This window comes from Gorilla gorilla, chromosome 4 (genome assembly GCF_029281585.2).
Source record: "Gorilla gorilla gorilla isolate KB3781 chromosome 4, NHGRI_mGorGor1-v2.1_pri, whole genome shotgun sequence".
Taxonomy (NCBI): Eukaryota; Metazoa; Chordata; class Mammalia; order Primates; family Hominidae; genus Gorilla; species Gorilla gorilla.
Window position 1 is genome coordinate 80,211,594 of NC_073228.2, and position 22,548 is coordinate 80,234,141.

The window sequence follows — 22,548 nt, forward strand, 5'->3', positions numbered from 1 at the left end:
TAATCCAAATATACTCAGAAACCAATTACATTTATAATAGCATCAAAAAGAATAAAATATTTATGTTTAACTATAAAATATTTATAAATGTTAATTATAAAATATTTATCAATGTGTATGAATAAGTGGAAAATCTACACACTGAAAACTACAAAATGTCATTGAAAAAACTAAAGAAGTAAATAAACAGACATCCCATGTCCATGTAAGACAGTCATATAGACCAATGGAATAGAATTGACAGTCCAGAAATGAACCCATAAATTTATGGGCAGTTGATTTTCAACAAGGATGCTAGGACAATTCAATGGGAGACAGTCTTTTCAACAAATTATGCTGGAATAACTGGATATCCACATATAAAAGAACAAAGTTAGACTCCTACCTCATACTATACACAAAAATCACCTCAAAGTACAAGAGCTAAAACTTTATAATTCTTGGAAGAAAACATAGCTGTAAAACTTCATGACTATATTAGACAGTATTTTCTTAGAGATGACATCAAAAGCAGAAGTAAGCAAAGACAAACTAGATAAAGTGGACTTCATAAAAATTAAAAACCTTTTGCTTCAAAAGATACTATCAAGAAAAAGAAAGGACATGCAGCCATAAAAAAGAACAAGATCACGTCCTTTATAGGGACATGGATGGAGCTGGAGGCCATTATCCTCAGCCTCCAGCTAATGCAGGAACAGAAAACCGAATACTGCATGTTCTCACTTATTAGCGAGAGCTAAATGATGAGAACTCATAAACACAAAGAAGGAAACAACAGACACTTGAGAGTGGAGGCTTGGAGGAGGGAGCAGAAAAGGTAACTACTGGGTACTGGGCTTACTTCCTGGGTGATGAAATAATCTGTATAACAAACCCCTGTGACATGAGTTTACCTATGTGATAAACCTTCACATGTACCCCTGAACCTAAAATAAGTTAAAAAAAAGAAAATGAAAAGATAACCCACAGAATGGGAGAAATCATTTGCAAATCCTATATATGATAAGCGTCTAGTATCTAGAATGTGTAAAGATCTCTGAAAACTCAATAAAAAGACAAATAACCCAACTGAAAAGTGGGTAAAGGATCTGAACAGGTATTTCTCCAAATAGACTATACAATACAAGTGGCCAACAAGCACGTGAAAAGAAGCTCCACATTAGAAAAATCAATCATTAGGCATTATGCAAACCAAAGCCACTGGGAGATGCCACTCCACATCGACTGGGATGGCTCTAGCCAAAAGAACAGACATTAACAAGTGCTGGTGAGGATGTGGTGACACTGGAACCCTCATACATTGCTTATGTAAATGTGAAAAAGTACAGCCACTGTGAAAAACTGTTTGGGGAGTCCCTCAAAAAGTTACACCCAGTTACCATTATGACCCAGTAACTCCAGTCCTTGGTATATATCCAAAAGAATTGAAAACAGAAGTTCAAACAAGAACTTGCAGACAAATGTTCACAATAGCACTAATCACAGTAGCCATAAAGTAGAAAAAACCCAGTGGCCATCAGCTGTTGAATGGATAAATATAAAGTGTACATCCACACAGTGAAATATTATCCATCAGTAAAAAGGAATAATGTACCGATACATGGATGAACCCTGAAAACCTTACGTTGAACAAAAGAAGCCACACAGGCTGGGCACGGTAGCTCATGCCTATAATCCCAGCACTTTGGGAGGCTGAAGCAGGCAGATCACTTGAGCCCAGAAGTTTGAAACCAGCCTGGGCCAACATGGCGAAATCCTGACTCTACCAAAAATACAAACCAGGTGTGGTGGTATACATCTGTGGTCCCAGCTACTTGGGAGGCTGAGGTGGGAGGATGGCAGAGGTTGCAGTGAGCTGAGATTGCAGCACTGCACTCCAGCCTGGGTGACAGAGCAAGAACCTGTCTCAAAAAAAAAAGAGAAGCCACACACAGAAGACCATCTATTGTATAATTCCACTTCTACGCAATGTCCAGAAGAGGGGAATTCACACAAACAGAAAGTACTTGAGTGGCTGCCACAGGATGAGGCAAGGAGCGATGGAAGGGTGGTAACTGCCCTGGGTTTTCGGGTCGGGGGGGTAATGTTCTAGAATTTGACAGTGCTAACTATTGTATAACTTTGTGAAGATACAAACAAATCACCATATTGTTCACTTTTAAAAGTATGAATTTTATGGCAGTGAATATAAGTGAATACATGTTATCTCTATAGAAATATGATATATACTATAAATATGACAAAAATATTATAAATATGTAAACATTTACATAAATGTAAATATATGTGAATTTATGGCATCTCAATAGAGAAAGTGATACTACAAAATATCCAGTGATATGGAACAATGACGACAATATATTTTGGTGGAAAATACAAATTGTAAAGTGTATGCAGTAGGAGCTCATATTTACATTTAGGCATATAAAAAGACTGAAAAAAAATCTATATATTAAGAATGGTTAGGTTGGGCGTGGTGGTTCACGCCTGAAATCCCAGCTCTTTGGGAGGCCGAGGCGCATGGATCACCTTAGGTCAGGAGTTCAAGACCAGTCTGGCTAACATGGTGAAATCCTGTCTCTACTAAATACAAAAATCAGCTGGGTGTGGTGGTGTGCACCTGTAGTCCCAGCTACTTGGGAGGCTGAGGCAGGAGGATCACTTGAACCTGGGAGGCGGAGGTTTCAGTGAGATGACATCATTGTACTCCAGCCTGGGTGACAAAGCGAGATTCCATCTCCAAAAAAAAAAAAAAAAAGAAAAAAGAAAGAATGGTTATCTAGGTGGTGGAATGATAGGAAATTTTAATTTTCTTTATTGCTTTTTACATTTTTCTACACTGTCTACTATGAACATGTAACAGTTTTGTAATTTTTTAAAAATCTATTTAAGGCTAGGCATAGTGGCTCACACCTAGAATCTCAGCACTTTGGGAGGCCAAGGCGGGAAGATTACTTGCATCCAAGAGTTCAAGACCCGCCTGGGCAACATAAAAGCCCTTATCTCTACCCAAAAAAAAAAATTTGATTAGCCAGGTGTGGTGTTATGGCACCTATAGACCCAGCTATTTGGGAGGCTGAGATGGGAGAACTGCTTGAGCCCAGGAGGTTGAAGGTACAGTGAGCAGTGACTGTGCCACTGCATTCCAGCCTGGGCAAAACTCTATCTCAAGAAAAAAAAAATCTACTTAAGCATAACAACAATTATGTATCCTGACAGTATCAGACTCTATTTGTAAATTCATGGCTTATATTGCAGAAAGTAAATACAATTCCACCTGAGGAAAGCTTTCTTATTCGTAGAAATAATTAAACCCTGCCCAAGACATCCTTTGCAGGAACTCTCCTCCTGGATTCTGTAAAAACAGACTAAGATGACCAACTATAATGGCATGTTGAGGTGTTCATTTGCAGGGAGACCGGGAAGTATCAGGGTAGCCAAGCTCCAGAAGCCGGATGGATGACTCCAGACCAATGTTCTTCCGCTGAAGGAATCTCTGTGCAGGCTAAGTTCCTAAGTGGGCATCCAGCCAGCTCTCCACAGAACAAGAATTCCTAAATGCTAGCCAAAAATCAAAGCTTAAAAATGCTCTGTTTGCTCTTGGAAAACAAATTTATCAACCCTAAAAATAACTAGGAGAAAGGCAAAGATGAAAATGACTCTGAGTGAGTTTCAAACAGATGTTTGGCTAATTTTTGCAAAGGCTGTTAGAATAAGAGTCCTCAGAGAGGGGTACCTAGGAGACTCAAATGATTCAGGATGAAAGGGCACACTCCCAGGGGTAAAAAAGGTAAAAAGCTTCATGAGTTTCCGAGTTTCACCTAGCCAGCAACAGATCCAGTTTTTATTACCAGAAAATGGGTATGGGTAGAAATTGTTTATCTGATGGTATGTTGTTATGATTGACTGATAGATAGATATAGATACAGATATAGATATACATATAGATGTATAGATATAGATAACAAATTATAACAAGGACTATGGGCATTAGAACCGGTTCCTGGCTCCTGATGCCTATAGTCCTCCTTATAATTTCAGGGCACTTTAGGCCTCAGGAAACAGAATCTCTCTCTCTCTCTCTGAACTTCTCCTGTCCTTTCACGTGCCCAAGACAGGACCCTTCTCTAATTATGGGTCAGGAGTCCCTCAAACTAGAGAGAGTCCTAACCATACCCTAAAGGAAGGAATGCTACACAGAGAGACCAAGAAAAGTCTTGAAGAGACAGGCATGCTGGGTTTAGATCATATACTTTTTGTCCAATCACATTTCTACATGGTTGTGGTGCCTATGCAATGAAGCCTCCATAAAAACCCAAAAGGTCACAGTTCAGAGAGCATCTGGACAGCTGAACACCTGGAAGTTTCTGGAGGGTAGTGCACCCAGGGAAGGCGTGGAAGCTCTATGCCCTTCCCCATCCTTTGTCCTACACTTCTCTTCATCTGTATCCTTTGCGATATCCTTTATAATAAACTGATCAATATAAGTTAGTGTTGCCCTGAGTTTTGTGAGCTGCTCCAGCAAATTAGTTGAACCCAGAGAAGGAGTCATGGGAACCCCAACTTGAAGCCAGTTGGTCAGAAGTTCCAGAGGCCCAGACTTGAGACTGGTGACTGGAGAAGGAGGCAGCCTTGGGGCCTGAGTTTTGCCCTGTGGGATCTGATGCTCTCTCCAGGTAGACAGCGTCAGAGTTGAACTGGAGAACACCTAGCTGGTGTCCACTGCTTCTATAGAGAAACCCCCATACATTTGGTCACAGAAGTCTTTTTCCGTGTTGATGACTGTTGTTGTGGTGTGAGAGCAGAGGATAAACCCAGTTTGAGAGGGTTTTTCCAAAAAAGGTGGGTTAGATCATAATTAATATACAAATTGTTAAACAAAATCTGAAATTTGACACAAGCATGTAGTTTAGAAATACATTGCTCTTCTTTGTAATATCTATAAAGTCTGACTATAACTGCTCATTTCTACTAAGAGGAACTTGACTTCCATGATAACCAAACCATCTCTTTAGATGACTTTTTAATTTTGTTCTGAAGCATGAAATTTTACCATAAGAAAGTACACATGGAGAAGTAATTACAGAGGGAAACATACCACACCCGGCAAGGAGTGGTTAGTGAAGTTGGCCTTCTCATGAGCTATAAGACAAGGTTCATCATGCCCTCCCTGTAAAAACATAAAGGCAAGGGGGGCTTTCTGTAAGTACATGGCTAGAAACAAGAAGTTTGTGGGCTTACAAGTTACAATACACTGGTACATTTTCAGTTTTAAGAACAATACTGTGGTGCCAGGTGAATTCATATGCCGAAGGTCATGTAGCATGACCTTGAGAGGTCCCGTAGGGATGGAAGATGTCTGGCGCTGGGACAGATCCTCCTGCTGTCCTCCCACCCCAGTACTAAACACCCTCTGCTTCTAGCGTCATGTACCTGCCACCCACACTGTGCTTCCCTCCCAGGCTGTGTGAGGATACAGTAAGGCTATGCATACATTTGCATTTGTTTAATTAGCCAGAAAGAGAAAAGCAGTTACCCTTTTGATTCCACAGCAGATGTTAAACTAATTTGGGGAAAGAACAAGAGTCCCAGAGAGTCTGAAGAATGACTCATCGTCAATCCCCCACAAGTTTCATCACACTTGGTGGTGTGCCCGTTCTCTGACTCTCCTGCCATCAGGGTTCTGGATGTGCAATGCCCTTCTCTGGCCCCCAGCTGCTCCTCTTTTGGCTGTCCCAGCATCACACTCCCTCCGAGCTGGGTTTGCATGCTCACAAGAAGCTGAAGCCCCGACTCCTGTCTCTTCGTGGTTTTTTCCATGCCCTGCTGGTCTCACTTGCCTCACTGACTAGTCTGAAACCCCAAGATCACCTCCTTCTGCCAACTCTGGCCCTGCTTACTCAGCCACCAGCCAGAGACTGCCAACTCATTTTTCTTTGTTCCTGATCTAGGTCTCCAAACAGAACTGAAAAACTGAACTGCCCTGAGGCCATTTGGCCCTCAGCACCTCTAAGTGATTGTTTTATTCATTTCCAACTGTCTTCTTTTCAAACCTCTCAAAGCGTTTATTCTAAATGCCTTATTCTGTTGGTTAAGTTTAACTCAGAGGGAAGGGTTACTAGCCTGACTGTGATCTTAGGTCAAGCACTACTCTCTACTTTAGCCTTATTAACAAAGCTGATTGTCTGATTCAGTCTGCCTGATTCCTGACTCATTTCTTGATGGATTCTGAACTGCCTGTGTTTGTGATGGCAGTTGGGAGTGAGGAGGTGAAGGAGAATGATGCCAACAATTGTTTTCCTGACCCTCGACAACTATCTTTGAACCTTTGTTCCCACCTTCCTCTACATGAACGGGTCTTCTCTGAGTCCACAGAAAGCAGGATGAAGAATGAATAAAGATAAAAACAGCAATTAATTAAACAGAAAACATTTTTTAAATGACCTTGAAGATTAATAAAATGAAAAGCTGATGCTTTGAAAGGACTAACAAGATAGAACCTCTGGCAAATCTAATCAAGAAAGAAAAAAGGAAGGTACCCAAATTAGGAACAAGAAAGAGGACGTAATTACATATAAGGATTTGTAAACTAGGCAAAGCAGATCATTTTCTAGGAAAACATAGAATACCAAAATTAACTCAAGAAGAAACAAACAGTCCAACAGAAAAAAGGCAAAGGATATGAAAAGGCAATTCACAAAAATACAAATGACTGCTAAACATAAGAAAAGATGCTTAACCCATCTAATAGCAACCAATATGAGCTAAAGCAATGAGGTATTTTTAAACCCATCTTGCAGACTAACATTTTAAAAAGAGATAAGACTATTAGCAAAAATATAGAAAATAGTCTCTTTCATGGCTCTTGAGAGGCAGTTGGGATGGGAATTATAAGGAGTGACTTCATATTTACTCTATATCTATATATTTGGCTTTTTATAAGAATGCGTTTCTTGGCTGAGTACGGTGGCTTATGCACTTTAGGAGGCTGAGGTGGGCAGATCACTTGAGGTCAGGAGTTCGAGACCAGCCCGGCCAACATGACGAAACCCTGTCTCCACTAAAAATACAAAAATTAGCCGAGATGGTAGCGTGCACCTGTAATCCTTGCTACTCGGGAGGCTGAGGCAGGAGACTCACTTGAACCCAGGTGGCGGAGGTTGCAGTGAGCCGAGATCCCACCACTGCACTCCAGCCTGGGTGACAGAGTGAGACTACATCTCAAAAAAAAAAAAAAAAAATGTATTTCTTGTGTTATACGTGAAATTTTGACCTGGTATGGTGGCTCATGCCAGTGGGGAAGCACTTTGGGAAGCTGAGGCAGGAGGATCACTTGAGCTCAGGAGTTTGAAACTAGCCTGGGCATCATAGCAAGGCCCCATCTCTACAAAAAATTTTTAAAAATTAGCCAGGCACAGTGGCACATGCCTGTAGTCCCAACTACTTGGGAGGCTGAGGTGGGAAGATCACGTGAGCACAGGAGTTCAAGGCTGTGGTGAGCCGTGATCACACCACTGCACTTCAGCCTGGATGAAAGAGGGAGACCCTGTTTAATTTTAAAATAAAAATACCTGAAATTTTTTGGATGGAAATGTTAAGCGTTTTAATGCACAAAGGTTAATGCTACAACTGTTACGGTATGTTTAGACTGGAGAACAAAATACTTTTTTTTTTTTTTTTTTTTTGACGACAGAGTCTCGCTCTGTCACCCAGGCTGGAGTGCAGTGGCGTGATCTCGGCTCACTGCAAGCTCCGCCTCCTGGGTTCACACCATTCTCCTGCCTCAGCCTCCTGAGTAGCCGGGACTACAGGTGCCCACCGCCATGCCCGGCTAATTTTTTGTATTTTTTTAGTAGAGACGGGGTTTCACCGTGCTAGCCAGGATGGTCTTGATCTCCTGATCCACCCGCCTCAGCCTCCCAAACTGCTGGGATTACAGACGTGAGCCACCGTGCCCGGTCACAAAATAATTTGAAATGAAGACATAGACAAAATAGTTTATGGATCTGAAACATAATAGGTAAGAAAAAGGAAAAATAGAAAAGTAAGTAGCAAAGTATAAACTGGATATGATACAGGAGAAAATAATATATACAAAGCATTAGTTCCAAGAGGGCAAAAATGCTGTCTTGTCTTTCAGAGTGCCTAGCACACAGCAAGCCCTTAATACATATTTGTTGAATAAATGAAAGAAAAATGGGACTGAAGTCAGTAAGTTATAGAAAACATTAAAAAATTTATGTGATTGGTAAGGAGAATAACTTAAAGACCTTCCAAATGTATCTGTCAAGAAATCAATTTCCTCATAGGCCTTGCTTAGCCAAGATTCCTGAGTGATGATCAACTAGGGGATTTACTTGTTTATAGCAATCAAAGGTTCAAGGTTCCCAAAGGTTGTATCTTTAAGGATCTACCAGGTGCACTCTCAGACTGGCCTCTACCATGGTCCTTGCCACCAAATGGCTACAGCCCAATGCACACACAACCTGCAGATGGAGGACATGTAGAGGCCCATGGAAGTTCAACAAAAGCTACACTGGGAATTCCTATTTCAAAAGAAACAAACGGGCCAAGCGTGGTGGCTCATGCCTGTAATCCCAGGACTTTGGGAGGCCGAGGTGAGTGGGTCACTTGAGGTCAGGAGTTCCAGGCCAGTCTGGCCAACATGGTGAAACACTGTCTCTACTAAAAATACAGAAATTAGCCGGGCGTGGTGGCGGGCACCTGTAATCCCAGCTACTCAGGAGGCTGAGGCAGGAGAATTGCTTGAACCTGGGAGGTGGAGGTTGCAGTGAGCCGAGATCGCGCCACTGCTCTCCAGCCTGGGTGGCAGAGTGAGACTCTGTCTCAAAAAGAAACAAAGAAATAAATGAAACAATTTTGTTCACATATATTTCACAAATTTGAAATGTTAAAGGTATTATGGTCACTGATATCCTGTTTCATTCTTTATATAATCATTAAGTTTGAAATGTATACTTGCACTACTAACACAGTAGTTAATCTTAGTCCTACAAGTTACTGCTTTTACACAATGTATTTTCATAACATGTATGCACTGGTGTTTATGTACGTGTTTGTGTTTATGTTTATATCTGTTAAAATTAGCAGTTTCCATCTTTTTCTATTTTGTACCATCGCATCAGTTCAGAAGGATTGACAGAGCAAAATGATTTGATGAAGTGTAAAAGTCACATGGTGAGTGGCATAAATACAACTCTGAACAATTAGGAGGCTCACTATTGACTGGAACTAAACTGCAAGCCAGAAAGACACATATCCTATATGTCAAGAGATGTACCACCCAGGCAGTTAAAGAAGGGAAGTGCACATAGAAAGCACAATGGTGAATAATAAAAAATTGGAATTTATCAGACACTGGATTCATTTGCTCCTAAAGTCAGAGTCCTTTATTGTTTTTTTGTTTTTGTGGGTTTTTTTTTAAATTTTTTTATTTTTTGTAGAGTCGGAGTCTCACTGTGTTACCCGGGCTGGTCTAGAACTCCTGGCCTCAAACAAACCTCCTGCCTCAGCTTCCCAAAGCATTGGGATTACAGACATGAGCCACTGCGCCCAGCCCAGACGCTTTAGCATTTATGAAGCTTCTGAAATAGTTGTAGAAACCGCATAAGCTTTCCATGTCACTTTCAAAGTTTGATGGTCTCTTTAGTAAACCAACCAAGTTATTCCTCAAGGGCAAAATAACATTTCTCAGTGCAAAACTGACGCACTTCATTACCAAAAGGAAAAGACCACAACTATAGAGGCGTCATTGAAAGCTGCACTCTTCAGAGGCCAAAAAAAAAAGGTACAAACACACACTAATGGAACATTCTTTAGAAGAGCCCCAAAGTTAATGATAAACATTTTCATCAAAGAGAAAAGAGAACAAGGTGTTAGCAAATTCCTCTATCAAATAACACTAAACATCAAGGAACATCAATGGCATGCCATGTGGAAGAGGAAGTGCTAGCTCATGTACAAACCAGTAGATAATTTCAACTTGCTGCACAATGAAACCTCTTTGCAGGGTATGAATCAGCACTTCTCATGTTTGTTTTGCTTTGTTTTGTTTTGTTTTTAGAGACAGGCCCTTGCTCTGTCACACAGGCTGGAGTGCAGTGGCACGATCAGAGCTCACTGCAACCTGAAACTACTGGGCTCAAGGGATCCTCCTGCCTTAGCCTCCCAAGTAGCTGGGACTACAGGCCCACCATGACCAGCTAATTTTTTAAATTTTCTATAGAGATGGGATCTCACTAGCACCTTTCATGTTTGATGTTCATATACAACGACCAAGGTACAATGTGGGAAAGGGTCTCGGGGATCTAAAGTGAAGGAGGACCAGAAAGAAAAGGGGTTGCTACATAGAGTAGAAGAAGTTCCACTTCATGCCAGTCTACAACACTGCTGTTTTCCTCAGAGCAGAGTTGATGATCTAAATCAGGGGTCCCCAACCCCCAGTTCATAGCCTGTTAGGAACCGGGCCACACAGCAGGAGGTGAGCAATAGGCAAGCGAGCATTACCACCTAAGATTCACCTCCCGTCAGATCAGTGGTGTCATTAGATTCTCATAGGACCATGAACCCTATTGTGAACTGAGCATGCAAGGGATGTAGGTTTTCCGCTCTTTATGAGACTCTAATGCCGGAAGATCTGTCACTGTCTTTCATCACCCTGAGATGGGAACATCTAGTTGCAGGAAAACAACCTCAGGGCTCCCATCGATTCTATATTACAGTGAGTTGTATCATTATTTCATTCTATATTACAATGTAATAATAATAGAAATAAAGGCACAATAGGCCAGGCGTGGTGGCTTACACCTGTAATCCCAGCACTTCGGGAGGCCAAGGCAGGCGGATCACGAGGTCAGGAGATCAAGACCATCCTGGCTAAAACGGTGAAACCCCGTCTCTACTAAAAATTCAAAAAAAAATTAGCCGGGCGTGGTGGCGGGCACCTGTAGTCCCAGCTACTCGAGAGGCTGAGGCAGGAGAATGGCGTGAACCTGGGAGGCAGAGCTTGAGGTAAGCCGAGATCACGCCACTGCACTCCAGCCTGGGCTACAGAGCGATACTCTGTCTCAAAAAAAAAAAAAAGAAATAAAGTGAACAATAAATGTAATGTGGCTGAATCATTCCAAAACAATCCCCCCACCCCAGTTCACAGAAAAATTCTCCCACAAAACCAGTCCCTGGTGCCAAAAAGGTTGGGGACCGCTTATCTAAATAATCTAATCTTCATTCAATGCTAAAAAATGAATAAACTTTTTTTTAAATACACGGTCTCACTTTGTTGCCCAGGCTGGAGTACGGTGGCATGATAACAGCTCACCGTAGCCTCAATCACCCAGGCCCCAGCGATCCTCCCACCTAAACTTCCTGAGTAGCTGGGACTACAGGCACGCACCACCATGCCCAGCTACTTTTTAAATTTTTTATAGAGATGGGGGTCTCACCATGTTGCCCAAACTGGTCTCAAACCCTGGGCTCAAGTGATCCTCCCTCAAACTCCTGGACTCAAGTGATCCTCCCTCCTTGGCCTCCCAAAGTGCTGGGATTACAAGCATGAGCCACTGTACCCGGCTGGATAAACATTTTAAGTCACACTACAATCATGGACAATCAGCCTTTTCAACATGCAGTATGGACAGTGAGTCCCAGGGTCTGCTTTTCCATACTGAAATACATGTGATACTAAGGAGAAAGGTGCTCGCAAGGATATTTAAAATGAGGAATATTTAAAATGAGGAAAAAACTGTTTCTTCATGACTTTGATAAGGCTGATAAAGACCATTTCTGTGATCTCAGTTGATTCACTCAAGTAGTATATTTCAGTAATTATCTGGAACAGCCTGAATCTTAACCAAAATACCATGATTTTTTAATGCTGTTATGATATCTTGATGATATGACCAAACTGCAATGTAGGCAGCTAAATCTCCACGAGTTTGACTTCCCCAAGAGTTGACAGTTTTCTTCACAAATTAAAGAAATATATTTTTGATACATGATTGGCATATTTAAAAACTACACTGAAATGCTGCAAAATGATATAAAAAAACATTTTCCAGAATCAAATGCAATCAAGGAGTGGATTAGGAATCTACTCACCATTATCAACTAAATAGAAACACTTGGACTGGGTGTGGTGGCTCACATCTGTAATCTCAGCACTTTGGGAGGCCAAGGCAGGTGGATCGCTTGAGGCCAGGAGCTCAAGACCAGCCTGAGCAACATAGCAAAATTCTGTCTCTACAAAAAAAAAAAAAAAAAATTAACCAGGCATGGTGGCAGATGCTTGTAATCCCAGCTACTCTGGAAGCTGAAGTAGGAGGATTGCTTGAGCCCAGGAGATCAAGACTGCAGTGAGCCGTGGTCATGCTGCACCACAGCCTGAGTGACAGAGAGAGACCCTGTCTCAAAAACAAAAACAAACAGAAAACACTTAACCTTCCTGTTGTTGTTGTTGTTGTTGTTGTTGTTTGTTTGTTTTGAGATGGAGTCTCACTCTGTTGCCCAGGCTGGAGTGCAGTGGCGTGATCTCGGCTCACTGCAAGCTCTGCCTCCCGGTTCACGCCATTCTCCTGCCTCAGCCTCCCGAGTAGCTGGGACTATAGGCGCCCGCCACCACGCCCGGCTACTTTTTTGCATTTTTAGTAGAGATGGGGTTTCACCGTGTTAACCAGGATGGTCTCGATCTTCTGACCTCGTGATCCACCTGCCTCGGCCTCCCAAAGTGCTGGGATTACAGGCATGAGCCACCACACCCAGCCAACCTTTCTGTTTTTTAGTTTGATATGCTTGTTAACTCAGCAGCTGAAAGAATGCTGAAAGTGGCCTTCAGTAAAAAAATTTCACTAGAATCTCTACATCCATATTTAATCTGAATGCATATCCAGATTGATCAGTTAGAGCAAAAACACTCATCATCATTCCTGATGACCTCTAATTCTGGTTTCAGCTTTCTATTTCAATGGAAACAGAATAAGGAAAGAAATGGAAGGGCTCTGGAAATTTGTCCTGGGCTGTAGATACTATCAAAGATCACAAACAATGTGATCTCTCCTATAAATATAAAACAAGTATAATTAATTTTTTAATTATTTTTTTCTCTTCAGAGGATTTTATTTCAAGATAAAACATAACTTCTACCCATACTATTGATTCCAAAGGTTAGAAAAAGTGTTTTTCCTCATCTTATCCTTCAAAGAGGTCACAGCAATGCAAACATTATGCCTCTGCATAATTGTCAGAAGCTATAGTCCAGAAATCATTGAAAATGCTTTTCCATTTTAAGCTTAGGTAAGGTGTCTTAGGAAACCTCTGTGACAACTTACTCAATTTATTGGGAGGTAAACTCCCAGACTCTCCCAGGGTCTCCTGTATTGATCTCATTTTTTAGGCCTCCTAAGCCCTTGAAGCACAATCGAAAAAGCCCTGGATCTCTTTTCTGCACATATCATCGCGGAAATCATTCGGCTTCCAGCAAGCTGACACTCCATAATACAAGCGGCCTCGCCCTTCTCCGGACGCCAGTCCTTGCTGCAGTTAGCTAGGATGAGGGGTTTGCTGGGCTTCAGTGCAGGCTTCCGCGGGTTCCCAAGCCGCACCAGGTGGCCTCACAGGCTGGATGTCACCATTGCACACTGAGCTCCTGGCAGGCTGTACCAATTATTTAATATTTATTTTTAAAATTATGGTGAATATTTTGGCATTCTGCTCTAAAATAGGCCCATAAATGCACAGCAGATATCTCCTGGAACCCACAGCTTTCCACTGGAAGAACTAAGTATTTTTCTTTTAAAGATGCTACTAAGTCTCTGAAAAGTCCAGATCCTCTACCTCTTTCCATCCCAAACTAAGACTTGGAATTTATGAGAGATCTAGCTAACAGAAATCCCAGACACATCATTGGTTCTTCCCAGAGTGCAGTCCTCCTAAAGAGGCTCAGCCCTAAGCAGGCCCCTGCACCAGGAGGGTGGGTCTGAGACCCACATAGCACTTCCCAGGGTGCATGCCCCAGAGAGGCACTGAAACAGCTGAGCACAAGCCTGCAAGCCTGGAGAACTCTCACAGTCAGAAGGGAGGGGGCCCAGTGGGACTAACATAAAGAGAAAAGGGAACACAGAGGAATGGATGGCACCAACAACCAGCAAAGCCTTCATGGCCAATGAAAGCATCAGTGACGGGGCCAGAACCCTCATCCCCAAAGACTCTTCACTGCCTTTAGTGAAAAACAATGGCTAGAGAGTGAAGTTATGATCATGTATAGAGAGGTAAAGTTACATTTTTATATTCTGACTCTGCTAATGTGAAATTCCCTATCTGCTAGACTAAAAGTTTCAGACACCCTGTTCAAATATCCCATTAGTTGCTAGAGACTTAAAATGAACAGAACGCACATTGTCAGGATGACTATTACCAAAAAATCAAAAGACAGCAAGTATTGGTGAGGATACAGAGAAACTGGAACTTTTGTGCACTGTTTATGAGAATGTAAAATGGAGCAGCTGCTGTGGAAAAGAGTATGCAGGTTCCTCAAAGAGTAAAACCAAGATGTGGAAACAACTAAATGCCCATCAGTGGATGAAGGGGTAGACAATATGTGGTATATACACACCACGGAGTACTATTCAGCCTCTAAAAAAAAAAGGAAATTCTATAACATGCAACAGCATGGATGAATCTTGAGGACATTTTGCTAATGAAATAAGGCAGTCATAGAAAGACAAATACTGCACGACTCCACTTGTATGAGATACCAAAAATAGACAAATTCATAGAATCAAAGAGTACAATGGAGGTTACTTGGAGCTGCAGGGCGGGAAACGGGGAGTTACTAATCAACGAACATAACGTTGCAGTTAAGTAAGATGAATAAGCTCTCAAGATCAGCTGTACAACACTGTACCTAGAGTAAACAATAATGTATTGTACACTTAAAAATTTGTTGAGGGTAGATTAACAAATGTAGTAGATCCACAAATGTGGTTAAGTGTTCTTACCACAGTAAAATAAAAAAAGAATATCAAGCCCAGGAGTTCGAGACTAGCCTGGGTAACATGGTGAAACCCTGTCTCTACAGAATATACAAAAATTAGCCAGCTGTGGAGGTGCACTTCTAGGGAGGCTGAGGTGGGAGGCTTGCTTGAGCCCAGGAGGTCAAGGCTGCAGTGAGCCGTGATTGCGCCACTGTACTCCAGCCCAGATGACAGAGCAAGACACCACCCCCCCCAAAAAAACAAAAAGAATATCAAACATTTTAAAAGATCGGATACGCAAGAACAACAACAAAAAAGAGATGAACAGAGCATCGACCCTCATCTAGTGGGATTCTTGGTCTAACTGAAAAACAGACACTGAGAGACAAACAATGACAGTGATGTGACCACAGCAATTATACAGGTATCCACTGGGGACTGCAGAAGAAAGGAGGAATGCCTAACTTTCAGAAAATAGAGAAAGCGTCAAACAGTTGGTGAAAGCCTTCCAAAACTAGAGAGAACTGCACACACCAAATCACAGAAAGAAGAAAAGCCGTGGGAGATTCTGGGACCCACCGGCTATTTTTGATGGCTGAACACCCTACTGCAGGAGAGACAGGAGCTGGAAAGCATGGTGGGATGAAACCTCAAACAGCTTTGCCTGCATTGCTTAAGATGACTGGGCTTGATTAACTCTAGTCAATGGGGACAATTCAATCAAAGAAGAAAGATGCTCAAATTCACATTTTAGAATGATTTTTTATGGCAGTATGGGGAATAGATTAAAAGGGAGTGAAGCTGGAGGCAAGAAACTTGTTAAGAGGCAACTGAAACAGTCTAGATGATAAATAAACTGACAGAGTGACTAGGAAAATCAGAACAGGCTGATTCAACAGATACCTAGATGAAAATAACAGGACTTGATCACCAGTTATATCTTGGAGAGGAAGGAGTTGTTTCCTTGCTTTCCCTACGACTGGGAATACGGAAGGTTTGCCATGTGTATTGGTTACATACTGGTGTGTAGCCAATCCCTGACAACCATTTAGCAGCTTAAAACACAAAGGCTTATCTCCCAGTTTCTGTGGGCCAGGAATCTAAGATAGGCTTAGCTGGCTTGTTCTGGCTCAGAGTTTCTCAAGAGGTTGCAATCAAGATGTCAGCTGGGGGTGCATCATCTGAAGGCTCAACTGGGGCTGCAGGGTCCACTTCCAAGGAGTTCACTCACCTGCCTGACAAGGCACTGCTGGTTGTTGGCAGGAGATCTCAATTCATTGCCAAGTGAGCCTCTCTATAGCATTGCTGGAACATCCTCCCAATCTGGCAGTTGGCTTCTCTCAGCACGAGTGATCTGAGACAGAGAGCAAGGAGGAAGCCACAGTGTTCTTCCTACTCCTACTCCTAACACTACGGACCTACTCCTAACACTCTCACTTCTGCCTTATTCCATTAGTTAGAAAGGGAACTAAGCTCCACCTCTTGAAATAAATAGTGTCAAAGAATTTGTGGATATATTTAAAAATCATCACACTGTGGAAGTGGATAGTGGGTTCAATTAATGCTGAACTTGAAATGCCTGAGACATTCAAATGTCCAACAGGCAATGAACATACCCATAGATGGTCATGACTTTAGCAAGAATAGAGAAAGATCACAGAATTAAGGAGATCACAGAATTAAGGAGGAATTGAAAGGTAAAAGAAGTGGAGTCAGATTCCCCCTGAAAAGTGAGCCATGAAAGGAACTTTAACTATTGAGTTAGAGGTCAGAGTAGGAAATTTCGGTGGAATTCTTTTTTAAAGAAAGGAAGCATATAAGCATGTTTTGAGGTAGAGGGAGAATAAATCAGTAGACAGGGAGAAGTAAAAAACATAAATGATAGGGGATAGTTGACAAAGGTCTTGGCAGAATCCCTTACCCATTGACTTGGGGCCAAGACAGGGACACTTCTTTGTTTGAGGGATAAGGAAAATAAGAAAGAATGGGTGCTATTTAGTGTGGCCCTGTCTCTAGGGCAAACGGATAGGTAACAAACTGTGTGTGTTAGGAATATAGATGTGACCTCACATTGAGATTCTCATCTCAAATCCATTTTGTTGTTACCTGTACCTTCCTACCTTCTCTTTTTGCTACATGCAGACCGCTGTTTTGTCTTCCTGGCCTGTTCCAGGTTTCAGCATTCTGGCATATCTGCTACCCTGTTCCCAAACCTCTCTACAGTCCATGCTCCTTCCTTGGATAGTGTTTGATTGGGCCATGTATCTAAGAAGTGATGCCTTCAGTTAGGCCTGAGAACCTCCTCTATGGAAATCTCCATCAGTGACCCTGACAGACTTGGTATCTTGGAGATGTCACTGCTCCCAGCCTGTGGTCTAGGAGAATCTCAGCCTGGGCCTCTAGTAGTATGGATAAGGCGTTAAGGTATCTTTGAACCAGAGTCTGTCATATTCCTCAACGTGGGACAGATAAAACAGTGGTAGTGCTGGTGTTTCTGAGCTAGAACTCTGGTTTTTGGTCTAGATTCTTTGATGTATGACCTCTCAGAGGTATTAAAATTTGTTCTAATACAATGTTCAATACAAATGTAGTCCCTTTTCTGTTATGACCTCAACAAAACATGACCAACTGTAGATGAACATTAAACTATGACAATTCATGGAAATGAATACAGTAATAACTGCGGTTCCCCCATTTTAGCAGTTACCATGGTGACATTTGGCACAAATGGCTATTTAAGGGTGCTTTTGTTAAAACCTACCATCTTATTAGGCACATGATATTGAAACTAATGAAATAATGGAGAAACTTCTTAAAAACTTTTAATGAATAAAGTGATGAAGTGATAATATTTTAGCTACTATTTATAAAGTGACTATTACAGGTCAAACATTCTTCTAGGGTTTTTTTGTTGAAGTTGTCACATTTAATCCTTAATAACCCACTATGAGTCAGGTATTCTTTTCTCCCCTTTGGACAGTTGGGGAAATGGGGGTCAGAGAGATTAGGTAATTTGCTCAGGGCCACACAACCTGCATGTAGAAAATCTGAGATTTGTACAGGAGTGTATCAAACTCTGAAGTCCATGCTTCTATTTTCCCATGCTGCCTTTCTAATAAAAGGTAACTAATGCTACTGGATGCTGCCCCCAAAGTGAGTCACTTTCACCCCACCCTACTTGATTTTCTCCATAAAACTAATCACATCCTGACAACTTCTTATTTATTGCTGATCTCTCCCACTAGATTATAAACTCAATAAAAGCAAGATCCTTGTCTGCTGAATATCAGTACCTAAAACGCTGTCTAGCACAGAGCAAGTAATTAATAAATATTTGTTGAATGAACAAATAAAGGAAAAAAATTCAAAGGAAGAAAAAGCCCTAAAACAGATGTTTACCTAAACATACATTTTAAAAGAAAGCGTATAACAAATTCAGGACAGAATTTAAATATGATTTTTTAAAGAAATAACCAAGTGCTAGCTGGGCACAGTGGCTCACACCTGTAATCCTAGCACTCTGGGAGGCCGAGGCGGGCAGATCACTTGAGGTCAAGAGTTCAAGACCAGCCTGGCCAACATGGTGAAACCTGTCGCTACTAAAAATACAGAAATTATCCAGGTATGGTGGCAGGTCCCTGTAACACCAGCTACTCAGGAGGCCGAGGCAGGAGAATTGCTTGAACCCAGCAGGCAGAGGTTGCAGTGGGCCAAGATTGCACCACTGCACTCCAGCCTGAGTAACAAAGCAAGACTCTGTCTGAAGGAAAAAAAAAAAAAAAGAAAGAAAGAAAGAAAGAAAGAACCAAGTGCTTATTTGGGACCTACTATGCTGTTTTTCCATGCACGCTATTTTCAGTAAAGCAGTTAGCAAATTTGCAAGATCATAACAACAAATATATGCTTCTATAACTCTAAAATTGTGCTTTAAGAAGTTCCTCTTTACCAGCTCATGTATGCATTAGTTTTCTAAGAGTTAGTAGTAACTTTTTTCCTGGAGAATATCCACAGCCAGTTTATTTAACCAAAGGAGGATGCTTACTAAGATGAAGTTATCAAATGTGAGCCTAAGTTGGGCCAGTTCATGTTAATATACTCCAGAACAAAAACCATCCTACTGTCCTCTGACAATTTTACCTGAAAATTCCTTTTCCACATTACCAAGGAGCCAGGGTAGGAGAATATAGAAAGACCACCCAAGAATCCTTACTTCTTTCAGCAAAATCAATTCAAAGTAGGTAACTAAACACATGCCCTAACAATGAATAGCAGATTGTGCTCAGAAGAATGATCTACAACATCTTACTGTGAAGGAACTACTGAAATATTCCAATAAGACTTCTCTCCAAAATGATTGTATTGAATTTGCATTTTAAAAAATATTTTAAGCCTAAATTTTAAAAGGTTTGATATTGGTACATGAATAGACAAACAGACATGGACTAGACCAAGAATTAGGTTCAAACATATACAGGAATTTAATATACGATAAACCTAGTATTCCAAAGGAACCAACAAATGGTGTTCAGACAGCAGGATAGGCATCTGGAAAAACACAGTTGGGCACCCTACCTTACTCCTAACACCAGGAGTAACTGAAGGAGCACCAAATATTTATTTAATTATACTTTTAAGTTCTAGGGTACGTGTGCACAACATGCAGGTTTATTACATAGGTATACATGCGCCATGTTGGTGAGGAGCACCAAATATTTAAAAGAAAAAAATTGGCCAGGGGCGGTGGCTCACACCTGTAATCCCAGCACTTTGGGAGGCCAAGGTGGGCAGATCACCTGAGGTTGGAAGTTCGAGACCAGCCTGAGCAACATGGAGAAACCCCATCTCTACTAAAAATACAAAATTAGCCAGGCATGGTGGCACATGCCTGAAATCCCAGCTACTTGGGAGGCTGAGGCAGGAGAATAGCTTTAATCTGGGAGGCACAGGTTGCGGTGAGCTGAGATATTGCACTCCAGCCTGGGCAACAAGAGCAAAACTTCAACTCAAAATAAATTAATAAATAAATAAAAATAAAGAAAGAAAAGAAAAAAATGAAAATAGTATAATTAGCAGAAGAAAACACCGTAGAATCCTCGGACTCTTAGGATGGGGAATGCCTATAATATAAAAACCCTGAAGTTATAAAAGAGAAAATCACCTACATACAAACCAAATCTTTCCACATGCCTAAAACATAGCACAAACACAGCTAAATAATCATAGCTGAATGAACTGGGAAAACAAAACTTGACTCATATCCAGACAGAGTTAATTTTCCTACACATAAAGAGTACCTATATAAACCCAACAAAAAAACCACCACTAACCCAAAATAAAAATGTGACAGGTAATGAACAGGTAGTTCACAGAGAATACAAATGGCTCTTCGGCACATAAGATGCTCAGACTGACTTTTACTTATTTATTTTTTGAGAGACAGGGTCTCACGATGTTGCCCAGGTTAGGCTCAGACTCCTGGGCTCAAATGATAGTACCAGGACTACAGGTGTGCCCCACCGCACCTGGCTCCTCAACCACCTGTATTAACAGGAAATGCAAAATAAAACTTTCAAATCTATTTTACCTCTTAGAACAGCAAAAATTTGAAAAGCTTCGAACATCACCATGTTGGTGAGAATGTGAGAAGACTGGCACTCTCATTTTTTGCTAATAGCATATATATACTGATGGCTTCTATGGAAAGCAATTTGGCAGCGTGTATCAAATGTACAAATGCATATATCCTTTGACAAAGCAATTCCACTCTAGGAATGTGTTCTATATGGTTGTGCTTCCTGGGGCTGGGAACTGGGAGCTAAGGGACAGGGGCAGAAGATAATCTTCTTTTCCCTCCTTCCCACTGTTAAACATGTTGAATTTTATATACTGTAATATATTATTTTTCACAAAAGATAATTTTTAAGCGATATGTCTGGGAATTTTTTTTTTCTTTTCTGAGACAGGGTCTCACTCTGTCATCCAGGCTGGAATGCCATGGTATGATCTCAGCTGACTGCAGCCTCGACCTCCTGGGTTCAAGCAATCCTCCCACCTCAGCCTCCTGAGTAGCTGGGACTACAGGCACGTGCCATCATGCTAATTTTTGTATTTTTGTATATACAGGGTCTCACTATGTTGCCCAGGCTAATGTCAAACTCCTAGGCTCAAGCAATCCACCCACCTCAGGCTCCAAAGTGCTGGGATTACAGGCGTGAGCCACCGCGCCCGGCCCTGAGAATTCTTACAAAAGAAAAAATATCTACTCTCCGCTTCTGTTAAAGTCAAAACAGAGAAGGAAATCCAACCTATAATGAAAGTAGAGAATGACCTCAACCCTGAGCAACAAACACAAAGGCTATTTCTGAGACAGGAATTTGCTGAACAAAATCGAGGGAAGATGACAAGAATCAAGACTCACTTCTCGGCTGGGCGCAGTGGCTCACGCCTGTAATCCCAGCACTTTGGGAGGCCGAGGCGGACAGATCACGAGGTCAGGAGATTGAGACCATACTGGCTAACACAGTGAAACCCAGTCTCTACTAAAAATATAAAAAATTAGCCGGGCGTGGTGGCAGGTGCCTGTAGTCCCAGCTACTTCGGAAGCTGAGGCAGGAGAATGGCGTGAACCCAGGAAGCGGAGCTTGCAGTGAGTCGAGATCACGCCACTGCACTCCAGCCTGGGTGACAGAGCAAGACTCTGTCTCAAAAAAAAAAAAAAAAAAAAAAAAAAAAAAAAGACTCACTTCTCTAGATCTTGAGCCGTATTCAAATTTATCTCAGCTTCGTGAGAGGTTAAAGCAAGGAATATCCTTCCCTGTGGGCCCTGCTCCTTACTGAAGGAAGGTAACGGATGACTCAAGGACACCAATGGAGAAAAGCACTAACACCATTATCTGATGAACATTACGTGAAGAAGGGTAAGAAGTGAAGTAGAAGTGCTGAAGAAGTCAGTGAAAGTGGAGATTCATTTGGGGAAATGGAATATAGGAAATCCATAAAAGTGATTAAAAAGATGTTAGAGGCTGAGGCGGGGGGACCACAGGGTTAGGAGATTGAGACCATCCTGGCTAACACGGTGAAACCCCATCTCTACTAAAAATACAAAAAATTAGCCAGGCATGGTGGCAGGCACCTGTAGTCCCAACTACTCGGGAGACTGAGGCAGGAGAATGGCGTGAACCTGGGAGACGGAGCTTGCACTGAGCCGAGATCACGCCATTGCACTCCAGCCTGGGGGACAGAGTGAGACTCCATCTCAAAAAAAAAAGTTAGATACGAGACATAAAGATCCAACAGACACACAACTGCTAATTCTGAACAGAACAAAACAAATGGCACAGGAAAAGAAAATTTAAGATATAATACCGGAAAACTTTCCTGAAATTGAGTAACTGAATCTATAGCTTGAAAGGGTTTAGCATATGCCAAGAAAAATCAGTAGAGTCCAACCAGCACAAGACACATCTAGCAAGGCTGGTGATTCTACCAACACAGAGAAAGAAGTGGGTGGCCCATAATGCGGAAAAAGGCAGACCATCTGCAGTCTTCTCCAGAACACTGG

The 22,548-nt window shown here is 41.7% G+C and overlaps 1 protein-coding gene and 1 pseudogene across 7 annotated transcripts in view; both read right to left on the reverse strand.

The window, feature by feature from the left end:
- The window catches only part of SPECC1 (sperm antigen with calponin homology and coiled-coil domains 1), a 301,132-nt gene that overhangs the window by 238,617 nt on the left and 39,967 nt on the right, over positions 1-22,548 (reverse strand). For 5 of the 7 annotated variants that reach the window (XM_055385933.2, XM_055385932.2, XM_055385938.2 and 2 more), the window contains exon 3: positions 12,118-12,258. The exons of the other annotated variants lie outside the window; for them this stretch is intronic. In XM_055385933.2, the coding sequence (XP_055241908.1) occupies positions 12,118-12,120 (3 nt within the window). In that variant the 5' untranslated portion in view covers positions 12,121-12,258. The remainder of the gene's footprint in view (positions 1-12,117; positions 12,259-22,548) is intronic. 7 annotated transcript variants of the gene reach the window in all.
- Positions 13,237-13,840, reverse strand: LOC101127730 (small ribosomal subunit protein mS37-like; annotated as a pseudogene).